At 39.4% G+C, this 12,451-nt stretch overlaps 1 protein-coding gene across 8 annotated transcripts in view; it reads right to left on the bottom strand.

The window, feature by feature from the left end:
- Positions 1 to 903: 903 nt before the first annotated feature.
- Positions 904 to 12,451, bottom strand: part of wnk1b (WNK lysine deficient protein kinase 1b) — a 61,196-nt gene continuing 49,648 nt past the window's right edge. For 4 of the 8 annotated variants that reach the window (XM_077709363.1, XM_077709359.1, XM_077709362.1 and 1 more), the window contains 12 exons: positions 11,369 to 11,405; positions 11,222 to 11,292; positions 10,924 to 11,145; positions 10,176 to 10,420; positions 9,299 to 9,374; positions 9,110 to 9,239; positions 7,388 to 7,549; positions 7,085 to 7,177; positions 5,326 to 5,367; positions 3,813 to 3,970; positions 2,990 to 3,046; positions 904 to 2,925 (listed from right to left, as the gene is read on the bottom strand). In XM_077709363.1, the coding sequence (XP_077565489.1) occupies positions 2,572 to 2,925; positions 2,990 to 3,046; positions 3,813 to 3,970; positions 5,326 to 5,367; positions 7,085 to 7,177; positions 7,388 to 7,549; positions 9,110 to 9,239; positions 9,299 to 9,374; positions 10,176 to 10,420; positions 10,924 to 11,145; positions 11,222 to 11,292; positions 11,369 to 11,405 (1,647 nt within the window). In that variant the 3' untranslated portion in view covers positions 904 to 2,571. Of the gene's footprint in view, positions 2,926 to 2,989; positions 3,047 to 3,812; positions 3,971 to 5,325; positions 5,368 to 7,084; positions 7,178 to 7,387; positions 7,697 to 9,109; positions 9,240 to 9,298; positions 9,375 to 10,175; positions 10,421 to 10,923; positions 11,146 to 11,221; positions 11,293 to 11,368; positions 11,406 to 12,451 lie in introns of those variants that run through there. The other 4 variants (XM_077709360.1, XM_077709364.1, XM_077709365.1 and 1 more) reach the window with 4 other exon arrangements.

Genomic DNA, 12,451 nt, shown 5'->3' with positions numbered 1-12,451 from the left:
AAGTATAAAGTACAGAGTAAAGTCAAAAGGAATGTATTAAGAAATATTAAAATGTCATTTAAAAAAAAGATTGAAGGGCTGTAAAACACGAAAAACAAATAAGAGTGGACAGCAACTGGCTTCTGCGTAATGGCGCCTTCTTGGGAAGAAAAAAATATACATATTTGGAAAACGTCGGCGGACCGGATCAAAAAGCCTCACGGGCCCGCTGTGGCCCGCGGGCCGTAGTTTGCCCATGTCTTAACAAGGGAGATGCGGGGAGAGAGACAGTGGCAATGATGTTCTTATGAGCAGCCTCTCACGTCTGCTGTATTATCATATATCAAAATTTGTCACATATCTCAAGATGAATATTTTCTCAAAATTTTACTCGTATCTCAAATTGCTCGTATATTGGGGCAATTGTATGTCGAGGCATTGCTGTACTAAAATGTAATTAATCGGGAAAAAAAATTGACATCCACACCTTATGTTAATCATTTCACAATTACACTCTTGAAAACAATTTGGGGTGCTCGGACGTTTGGTCGCCAGTCTTTTGGTCGCTGGTCAAATGGTGACAGAGTTTACTGTTGAAACCAGCTCTCAAAATTATATTCATGAGAGAGAGTTTAATATCTAAGAGAGAGAGAGTTTAACATCTAAGAGAGAGAGTTTAATATCAAAGTACTACCGTAATCTATAAAACTCACTTCAAGTATTGTACTGCCAATTTATGGATATAAAAATTCTTACACTGACTTTCTACAACGTGATAACTTTTGTTTTAAGGGTTAAAACATGAAACTATCAAGAAAAACATGGTGTGAAAACAATAAACACTTGTTTGTTCCGATTGTTTTTTTTATTATTGTTCAACTAATAAAAAATAAAAAAGTATACAGATGACTTAAATCCCAGTCATTTTAATTTCAAAACTTTTTCTTTATTAAGTCTTTACAAAATAACAAATGTATTTGTTTTAATATGAAGCTTGAACACTCGCTACTTAGTGCAAAACATACCGTTAAAGGCTGCTGATGACTTCACATTTATTTTCAGAATTAACCAAGAGAGAAAAATCTATGGAATTTGGATTATAACAAGTAAAGATGGGAAAAATTTAACACTTTTTTGGTGTATTTTTTGTCTTATTCCCCTGTCTTTACAAGCCCAAATCCTTTTCTGTAAAACCACTGAGTTAGGTGCTGCTAAAAAAACAATCAACAGCAGAAACAAAAACAAAGGAAGAGGATTGTTTTTTTGTTTTTGTTTTTTTTATATAACAAAAGCCAACATGTAAAATGGCAACATAAATTTCCAGGACAAAAAAGTGACCGCTTGTGTTTTCTTAAAATTAAAATCTAAATCCTGCGATGACACCGACAGAATTTCCCCCTAAAAAAAATTAAAAGCTAAGCCTGCCATCCACTTTGAATGCAGTAACAACATTCACGTTAATAACCAACCTTTCACAGTAAAAGTCTTCTACAACAACTTCACAGTAAAGTCTTTGGGTCATTTTTTTTCTTCTTGAAATCAACAACTGAAATGTGTGTCGAGACTTTTTTTTTTTTTTTTTTTAAACCCTAATTTGCCAGTGACGGCCAAAGAAAGTTCCGGATTGGACGTCTATCTAATGGGAAAATTAGACAAAAACTCAAGCGGTCATTTGTGGAAAAAACGTGGGAGTGAGTGAGCACGGCACGGAGGTAAATCAAAAACGCTCGCAAACACAACAGCGGCCTTCACCCCGATACAATCGGCGTCTTAAAATCAGACGAAAAATGGCGGTGCTCTCCAGTGTTTTGGGGTATTTTTTTGGAGGGGGGGTCAGCTGAAACAAGGCACTCCAAAGCAAATTCAAATAATTGCTTTGTACATTCACATTCCTCGAACAGGGTGAAAGGGGGTGGTTTTTTTTAAAGTGTCGTGTATAAGTACTGTGTAGGAAAAAATAATAAAACATAGCTAACGTTCCATATTTGAATGCAAATATTTGGAGGTCAAATGTGTCTAAATGGTGGTCGCTTAAGGCATTTTGTCTTCCCATAAAATGAGGACAGCAGTGAACTTCCACCCCCCTAAAAAAAAATGGTTGTCACGTCTCCTAACAAACAGAAACAATCACAGTGTTGCATTTACACACCACACGAAAATGTGTGCGTAGAACAGCGTAAAGAGGCGTTCAAAAAAAACCTTTTCTTTCCAAACACAATAAAAACCATTAATAACGACATTCACCAAGGAGGAAATCTCAAAAAGCCCCACCACGAGGCAGAAGTGTGCGCAACACCGAGTTAAACCGAATGAATGCGGTCAAAAGAAAATAAAAATGATACACGTTAGCCAAGGTCACTTTTTTTTATCGGAGTTTACGTTATTGCTTATTCGTGTGACGGGGCGCTATCAATTGTATCTGCAATTTACCAAATGTCCTCTCTTTTTATACACACATTGCACATTAGCCAGAAGAGCCACGAGAGTCGGCACGAAATGGAGGTGCTCCCCCGTGTAGGGAAGAAGGGGGTCTTTAAAAGTATTTACCCAAGTCTTTGGCAAAACTTGCTTTTTCCACGCTACGGCCAACCGCTAGTTGGTTTTCGGGTCGGGTCCGCCCGGGTTGGGGAGCGACCTGTGCGCGAAGGCGTGCGGCACGGGGGCGGCGGCGTAAGGGCCCAGCGGCTGAGAGGCGCTGACCGGCAGGTACCCCGGAAGCCCGTGAGCCGGACCGGACCACTGCGCGGCGTACGGCGGGGCCGGCGCGTATGGTATGAAGTGCGGGAGAGGTGGCGAGGGGGAACCGCGGGCCTGACACAGTGGGCTCATTCGCGCTGAGAGAGAGGTAGTCGGGCTGGAGGGGATGTGGGTGGACGTGGGGACACCGCTCGGGCACAACTGGCTCGGGGTCGACAATTTCCTGCCCATGTTGACGGGCTGGATCGCCTGGAAGAACCATTTTGTCAACAGGAGCTCTTTTTTGTCTTCCTGGTTCGGGGGAGGGTCTTACCTCATAGTTGTGTCCTGGTGCTGGTGAGTGCTTTTGCGATTTGCTGCTCTTTTTACCCTATGAGGCAAAAATGACAACTTAACTTATTTTTGCTTAAGCCTTTAGCCTCTGGCTTGAACCGGATGAAATGTTAGGGTCTTTTGCTTGCCGGTCAAATGGTGACAGAGAGTTTACTGTTGAAATCAGCTCTTAAAATTATATTCTTATTATTTCATTAATATCTAAGAGAGAGAGAGTTTAATATCTAAGTACTGTTTGATATCTAAGTACTGTTGAAAACAGTAGATATTTAGATATGAAACTCTCGCTCATGAATATAAGTTTGAGAGCTGGTTTAAACAGTACTTGGATATCAAACAGTACTTAGATATTAAAGTCTCTCTCTTAGATATTTAATCTAAGACTTGTTTAATATCTAAGTACTGTTTAATATCTAAGTACTGTTTAATATCTAGGTGCTGTTTAATATCTATGTACTGTTTAATATCTAATTACTGTTGAATATCTAAGTACTGTTTAATATCTAAGTAATGTTTAATTTCTATGTACTTTTTAATATCTAAAACAGTAGATATTTAGATATTAAACTCTCATGAACATAATTTTGAGAGCTGATTTCAACAATACTTAGATATTAAACAGTACTTAGATATTAATCTCTCTTTTAGGTATTAAACTCTCTCTCTTAGATAATAAACTCTCTCACGAATATAATTTTTGAGAGTTGGTTTCAACAGTAAACACTGCCACCATTTGACCGGCGAACAAACGTCCAGTCACGAATGTTAGTCGCCGTTATTGACGGCATTTATCTTTTCCCCACCTGCGAAACATCTCTGGCCCAGTTGTCCACCAACCTATGGAGATCGTCGGTGAACATTCCTTTGAGCTGGTGAGGGGTCGACGTATTGAGACACTGGGAGCCCCCCTGGCTTTGGCACAGGGGGCCGGAAGCGCTCACTGCGTTGGTGCTATCGGTCCCTTCAAATGACAAACGACAGTCACAACTTGCAGTGAAGAAGTGTACTTCATTCGTGCGCTTTGTTTTTTTTAGATTTACACATTAAAAGATCATTAGCATGCAAAAATAATACAGCACTGACAACAGCATGGAACTCTGGGTAATACCGTAATCCCTCAAATATCGTGGTTAATGTCAGACATGGCAGCGATAATCTTTTTCATTTACCGTATTTTCACGACTATAAGGCGCACGCGCAATGAATGACATTTTTTTCATATAAAAGGTGCACTGTATTATAAGGCCAACTGTCTATTTTGGAGAAAATTTAAGACTTTTAAGTGCGCCATATAGTCGTGAAAATACGGTAATTGCTATTGACTTCCAGGTATGATGCACTCACTACACAGTCACCTCTAGAGTTGTTGTTTTGGATTTTTTTGTATAAAATCTAGCAGCGGGGGAGGAGCTATATGATGGAAGATTTTGTAAACTAAGATGGCATCTGCATATTTAACAGTATTGTTACAGTTCAGGTGTTTGTGTTTTTTTAATATCCGACAGTGGTGGTTTTTGGTTTTCTGTTTTTTCCATGTATAAGGCACACTGGATTATAAGGCGCACTGTCTATTTTGAAGAAAATGTAAGACTTTTAAGTGCGTCTTATAGTCGTGAAAATACAGTATTTGTATTTTTCTTTCATCAAAAATTTGAATTTTCCAAGATGGCGGCACGCACAGGTGTAGCGGCTCTTTGCTCATTACCTTGCCAGGACGGGACTTTTTAAATGACTTATGTTTTTACTGGGAAACACGCACTTTGTGGAGTAGCACCACTAATTATGTTTTGTATAATGATAATAAAGGATTTTGATTTGATAATAAAAAAAACACAAAATAGGGTTAAAACTATTCAAAAAAAATACATTTCTTCAGTGCTAAGTGCTAGTAGCAAGAATGGCTTCTGGTTACGAGTTTGAGCGTGTATTTTCACATTTTAATGAACTTAATAATAATAAATACATTTTTTTTCTTCAGTGCTGAATTCTGGTAGCAAGCAGAAGACATGGGAGTTGCTTCCACTTGTGCAATTTAAGCGTGGATTTTCACATTTTTATGAATTTAAACAACGAAAAAAATCTACGATCTAGAGAATGTTGAACCGCGAAATGGCGAGGGATAACTGTATATTTCAAAAGTCAGTGATGAGATTATTGGTGTTAACCTTGCAAATTCATGCATCTGGGTTACATCAATTTAAGTACTTCAGTTTTTTTCCCACAGTTGGGACGCTGAAATAAATGAATTGAAAGGAATTGAAAAGGAAATGGCGAGAAGATGGAAAAAGCACCCAAAAACAAGAGAGAGATAGTTACTGCAGAGCTGGTTGCATGGGCAGACTTTTTTCACCATCTTCCCTGAGTGGCACCCAGAAAGCAAGAACGGGAGAGTGGACAGTTAAAAAAGGCTTTGTCAAGAGAACGCTCCAAGATATGAGACTTACTGGATGGCTTTGAATTTGGAGCAAATAGAACGCTTCGGAGGTAAAAACATTAAAAAAAATATTTCCGTTCATGTTAAAATTCACAGACAAATCATAACACATCTAAATCATACAAAAAAAAATCTACACTAATGCTTTGGCCTCAACATACGAGAAATTTGAGATACGAGTAAAATTCATAGCAAATATTTGCCTTGAGATACGAGACAAATTTTGAGACACGGGTTAAAATTCATAGCAAATATTTGCCTTGAGATACGAGACAGATTTTGAGATACGGATAGAATTCATAGCAAATATTTGCCTTGAGATAAGAGAGAAATTTTGAGATACAAGCATACGAGACAGTCAGGTGGCCAAGGCACTTATGATAACACCACACTGTCTTTCTTTCCGGATCTCATGTAAAGATATCTACGAGCACTGGGCGGAGCGTCGCATTTATCAGAGGGTTTTAATTCATTTGTATTTAGTTCATTTTCTATGGGAAAGGTTTATTTGATATACGAGTCGAATCGACATAACAGCGTGGAATGCATTAAGCCTGTATCTGAAAAGTATTACTGTAGTAATAGCTTAGAACCAAAAGACAATTGTTGCGCTATTTCAAAAAATCTCTTTTGAAGAATGGACTTTTAGTCATAAAGATTTTAGTTTACACTTGGAGAAGGTGAAGAAATTAAATTACCGTATTTTCATGACTATAAGGCACACCCTCAAGGAATGACACATTTTCATTTTTTTCCATATATAAAGCACACTGGATTATAAGGCGCCCTGTCCATTTTGTAGAAAATTGTACTTTTAAGTAGTTTTAAGTGCGCCTTATAGTCGTAAAAATACGGTACTTGTCTATTAGGATCCAACCGCCGTTTCTGGCCACCATAAATGTCAACTCTCTACGTTGCACAGTTTAGACAAACGTAGCGAGGGAATCTTAACATACACACACACACAGTCACGCTTTATAAGGATGATAAAAAAATGCCAGGTGGCACTTACTGCAATTTCATTATGTTATTGCCCATCCACTCACAACAAAATAATAGTGATAAAAAAATCCCCTAATTTCTCGACAGCCCTGTCACTTCAACTATATTTTAAAGAAATACAAAAAACGGCGGACCCGAAAAGAGGGTGCTCGGACGTTTGGTCGCCGGTCTTTTGGTCCATTTTGGTCGCCGGTGAAATGGTGACAGAGAGTTTACTGTTGAAACCAGCTCTCAACATTTTATTCATGAGTGAGTTTAATATCTAAGAGAGAGAGTTTAATAAGTAAGTACTGTTGAAAACAGTAGATATTTCAATATTAAAATTTCTCATGAATATCATTTTGAGAGCTGGTTTCAGCAGTACTTGGCTATTAAACAGTACTTAGATAGTAAACAGTTTAGATATTAAACTCTCTTTCTTAGATATTAAACTCTCTCTCTTAGATATTCAACTCTCTCTCTTAGATATTAAACTCTCATGAATATAATTTTGAGAGCTGGTTTCAACATTAAACTCTCTGTTGCCATTTGACCGGCAACCAAACGACTGGCGACCAAACGTCCAGTCACGTAAAAGAGCGCTAAAACGGAGTACGACGAGTAAAAAAAGAAGGGCAAAGGAATGAAAGCGTTACACACAAAGAGCCAAGCAGGGCGTACTCAGAAAACGCGTCCTCCTGCCTCCAGGCTTGAAGGCCAAACGCTCGGCGCCCCAGCTGAACTTTACGCAGCCTGAGTGAGGAGATGAAAAGGTGGGAAGGTGAAGAGAAGATGGTTGAAGGGTGGGTAAAAAATAAAAAAAAGTGCAACAAAAAGAGAGGGGAACAGAGAAGACATTACGTTATCGCAGAGTGAGAAAAAGAAGTACTAAGTGTGAGTGAGTAATCGACCATGCGCGAGCACGCTTGCATTTCAAATAACGGCTTGTTTTGTCAGACCTACCCGGAGCGGGGGCGCTTGAGCCGGGCACAGAGAGAGCCGCCGAACTCCCGTAGGCCGAAGCCGGGCCCTCGCTGGGGGGCGCCGTTCGGAGCCATCTATCGGATCCTCCCGACGCAGACTCGGGGGTCGCCGAGGGGACGCTCTGGGCCGACAGAGCGCTGCCTGGGAACAGCCAAGGGCAGCGAGGAGGCGGGGCGAGCGGCGGGGGAGAAAGCCAGCGTGCACGGATGGGGGACGTCCACAAAAGACACACATAGACACACCACACAGACGGGGAAAGCAGTCAGAAATGTTCAAGCTTGGAGGAGCCTGCGCCCGCACAACCAAGCGCACACATGGAAACACACACAGAGAATAATGACAAAAAAAAAAAAAAAAGATTTTGAATATTTTGCCATCACTTGAAAATGCAATCTTGCAGTGCCATTTTGACGATGACAGAGGGCCAAAGCGTAGTCGCTCGGGGACGTCCGGCAGCAAACAAGGGTCCAATTGATTCGTGACCGGACATTTGGTCACCGGTCTTATGGTCCCTTTTGGTCGCCGGTCGAATGGTGACAGAGGGTATGAATCATGGAAAAGGAACACGTTGTTGACCAGCATCACCACGCCATCAAAGTTATCTAATTTGCCGTTTACTGTTGAAATTAATAGAGAATTTAATATCTAAGAGAGAGAGAGTTTAATATCTAAGAGAGAGAGAGTTTAATATCTAAGAGAGAGTTTAATATCTAAGTACTGTTTAATATCTAAGAGAGAGTTTAATATCTAAGTACTGTTTAATATCTAAGAGAGAGTTTAATATCTAAGTACTGTTTAATATCTAAGAACTGTTCACTATCTAAGTACTGTTTAATATCGAAGTACCGTTTAATATCTATGTACTGTTTAATATCTAAGAACTGTTTAATATCTAAATACTGTTTATATCTAAGTACTGTTTAATATCTAAAGTGTTTACTATCTAAGTACTGTTTAATATCTAAGTACTATTGAAACGAGCTTTCAAAATTATATTCATGAGAGTTTCATATCTAAATATCTACTGTTTTTAACAGTACTTAGATATTAAACAGTACTAAGATATTAAACAGTACTAAGATATTAAACTCTCTCTCTGAGATATTAAACTTCTCTCTTTGATATAAAACTTCTCTCTTAGATATTAAACTTCTCTCTTACATATTAAACTTCTCTCTTAGATATTAAACTTCTCTCTTAGATATTAAACTTCTCTCTTAGATATTAAACTCTCTCTCATGAATATAATTTTGAGAGCTGGTTTCAACAGTAAACTCTCTGTCATCATTTGACCGGCGACCAAAATGGACCAAAAGACCGGCGACCAAAAGTCCGAGCACCAATTGACTGCCCGTTTATTGTCGTCAATGGCGGCCAACGAATTAAAAATACAATGTGTACCGTACATATGTCGGAACAGATTATTTCAGGGGACAATACGGCACAAAAGTCGCAAACAAAATTTTGTGGTTACCATGGTAACTAGAGTCTTACTGCAAAAATGCACAGACATATGAGAATCAAACGTATAGAAAATTCCCCCAGTGTTCATGCAGAATTGAGCAGTGAAATTGAAACGGAAAGGTTGTCATTTCAAAGCAGTCTTTTGGATTATTAAACATGTCCTTCAGACCAAATGTGGGGGAAAAGTTTGGTTGCAATGGCAACTGTTGTAATGTCCTTAATTGCGAGGAAACTCACCTGGTTGAAGAAGACTCCCACTACCGTGCGAGGAGCTGCTTCTGGACGTTTTGGTGGATTTACTCTTGGTGGGTCGTCGCCGTCTGCCGGCTAAAGCGAAGACCGGAGGAAGTATGGCGGCCGGAGGAACCTACGAACACGTGGTTTGTTTTTAAAGTGTTTCATATGTTGGACCAGATGATCCTTTACCTTTCCCAGCCTGGTGAAAAGACCATCAATTTCTTCCTTCTGGCGTGAGTGCAGAGCCTGAATTTCACTCAGGTGTCTGGCAAAATAATCAGATTGTGAATAAATAAACCCACTCACCGCAAGGGTGCTCGGACATTTGGTCGCCGGTTAAATGGAGAGTTTACTGTTGAAACCAGCTCTCAAAATTATATTCATGAGCGAGAGTTTAATATCTAAGTACTGTTTAATATCTAAGTACTGTTGAAAACAGTAGATATTTAGATATTAAACTCTCTCATGAAGACAAGTTTGAGAGCTGGTTTCAACAGTACTTAGATATTAAAAAGTTATTAGATATTAAACTACTTAGGTATTAAACAGTACTTAGATATTAACAGTAGTTAGATATTAAACGGTACTTAGATATTAAACTCTCTCTCTTCGATATTAAACTCTATCTCTGAGATATTAAACTCTCTCTCATGAATATAATTTTCAGAGCTGGTTTCAACAATACTTAAGATATTAAACAGTACTTAGATACTAAACAGTACTTAGATACTAAACAGTACTTAGATATTAAACAGTACTTAGATATAAAACAGTACTTAGATATTAAACAGTACTTAGATATTAAACAGTACTTAGATATTGAACAGTATTTAGATATTAAACTCTCCCTCTCTTAGATATTAAACAGTATATAGATATTAAACACTCTCTATTGGATATTAAACTGTCTCTCTTAGATATTAAACTCTCTCTCATAATACAATATGAGAGCTAGTTTCAACAGTAAAAACTGAGTCACCATTTGACCAGCGACCAAAAGACCGGCAACCAAACGCCCGGTCACGACCGCAAGCCATCCAGCGCGCCTGATGGAGTGCCGCCTTACTTTTCTCGAAGGCGGTTGACCTCCCGCTTGAAGTCCTCGTCCTCCAATTCCGAGTCGTTGTCACTGCTGGCGTAGCAGTTGTTCAAGGGGCGGCCGCTGTTCAGACTGGACAGGGAGATTTTGTGGGGCGCGTTGGACTCAGCGGGCCCGTTGGCCGGCCTCCCACACGGCCCGGGCCCGGCGCTCTGCTCTTTGGCCGGGCTGACGGAAAAGCGTCCCACTCTGGCTTCCCAATTTGTGCTGACCTGAGTAAAAAATGGCAGCGGATAAAATATCCAAGTGTACTTCAATGACTAGAGCAGGGGTGTCAAACATACGACCCACAGGCCGGATCCGGCCCGTTTGGTGGTTTGGTACGGCCCGGGAAAGAAAGCTGCATTATATAAAAAAATTATGAATTTTCTTTAAAATGTGTAGTTCTTGTATTATCCTTTAGGGGGCGCAGTGTTTTAGTACGTGCAGACAACATGAATTGACATTTATTTATGTTCTTATGTTATTCTCTAGTTCATAATATATTGTTTATAACGTAAAAGGAAAATCCTGTTAATAAGCATTTTGATAATTTACTCATTCTTTGCACTAATTATTAGTATTAGTGACTAATACAAAGGACAAAAATGGGCTTTTTGTTAGTTCTATGTAATTTTGCAATGAGTTTACTGGTCCGGCCCACTTGATCTCAATTTAATGTGTATTTGGCCCGCAGACCAAAGGGAGTTTGACACCCCTGGACTAGAGTGTCTACCTGGAAGCGTCCGATGGTGGCGGTGGGCTTGAGTGAGGGGCGTGGAGGGCCGTCCACCACGTCTCCACCGGCTCCAAGCAAGGAGCCCTTGTGCAAGGTGTTCTCGGGGCTGGAGAGACTTGAAGAGGACGAAGAAGAGGAGGTGGTGGAAGAGGATGAAGATAAAGTGGTGGCCGGGGATTCGGCGCCGACTTCCCGCTGCTCCTCCGTGGCCCGCGATACCTAAGCACCGGCGCCAACACCCAAAAGTAAGGGCCACTGTGATGGATAACGCGCAAATTGGTCAAAGAGCTCAAACCTGAAATCTCCCTAGCTTTATTCCCTCTGGAGGAGCAGCAGCTGATGAGGGGGGCTCTTCCTCTTCCGGGGCTGAAAGGGTAACACGAGACACGTGATGGAAGACCATGCAAGTCTCAGAAGACGGGCAGAGGTAGGCTCAACATACCTCCTTGTCCCATCAAAGGAACGGGACCAAGTGAACCCTGAGGTGAACACACAGAGCAAAAAATTAAGAGAATAGCTGAAGGGGTCTGATACACTCGGTGCTCGGACTTTTGGTCGCCAGTCAAATGGAGTTTACTGTTGAAACCAGCTCTCAAAATTATAGTCATGAGAGACAGTTTAATATCTAAGAGAGAGCGAGTTTAATATCCAAGTACTGTTTAATATCTAAGTACTGTTGAAACCAGCTCTCAAAAGTATATTCATGAGAGTTTCATATCTAAGAGAGAGAGTTTAATATCAAAGTACTGTTTAATATCTAAGTACTGTTGAAAACAGTAGATATTTAGTTATTAAACTCTCATGAATATAATTGAGAGTGGATTTCAACAGTACTTAGATATTAAATTCTCTTAGATATTAAGTTATTAAACTCTCTCATAAATATAATTGAGAGTGGTTTTCAACAGTACTTAGATATTAAACTCTCTTAGATATTAAACTCTCTCTGTTAGATACTAAACTCTCTCATAAATATAATTGAGAGTGGTTTTCAACAGTACTTAGATATTAAACTCTCTTAGATATTAAACTCTCTCTGTTAGATACTAAAATCTCTCATAAATATAATTGAGAGTGGTTTTCAACAGTACTTAGATATTAAACTCTCTTAGATATTAAACTCTCTCTGTTAGATATTAAACTCTCGCATGAATATAATTTTGAGAGCTGGTTTATACAGTGCTTAGATATTAAACAGTACTTTTAGATATTAAACAGTACTTTTAGATATTAAACAGTACTCAGATATTAAACTCTCTCTCTCATGAATATAATTTTCAGAGCTGGTTTCAACAGTATTTAGATATTCAACAGTACTTAGATGTTAAACAGTACGTAGATATTAAACAGTACCTAGATATTAAACAGTACTTAGATATTAAACTCTCTCTTAGATATTAAACTCTCTCTCATGCATATAATTTTGAGAGCTGGTTTCAACAGTAAACTCTCTGTCACCATTTGATCAGCGACCAATAGACCGGCGACCAAACGTCCAGTCACGGATACACTCGCTGTACACATT

Source organism: Stigmatopora nigra, chromosome 23, assembly GCF_051989575.1.
Source record: "Stigmatopora nigra isolate UIUO_SnigA chromosome 23, RoL_Snig_1.1, whole genome shotgun sequence".
Lineage (NCBI taxonomy): Eukaryota > Metazoa > Chordata > Actinopteri > Syngnathiformes > Syngnathidae > Stigmatopora > Stigmatopora nigra.
The sequence above is the reverse complement of the archived record's forward strand: the minus strand, read 5'-3'. Positions and strand labels throughout refer to the sequence as shown.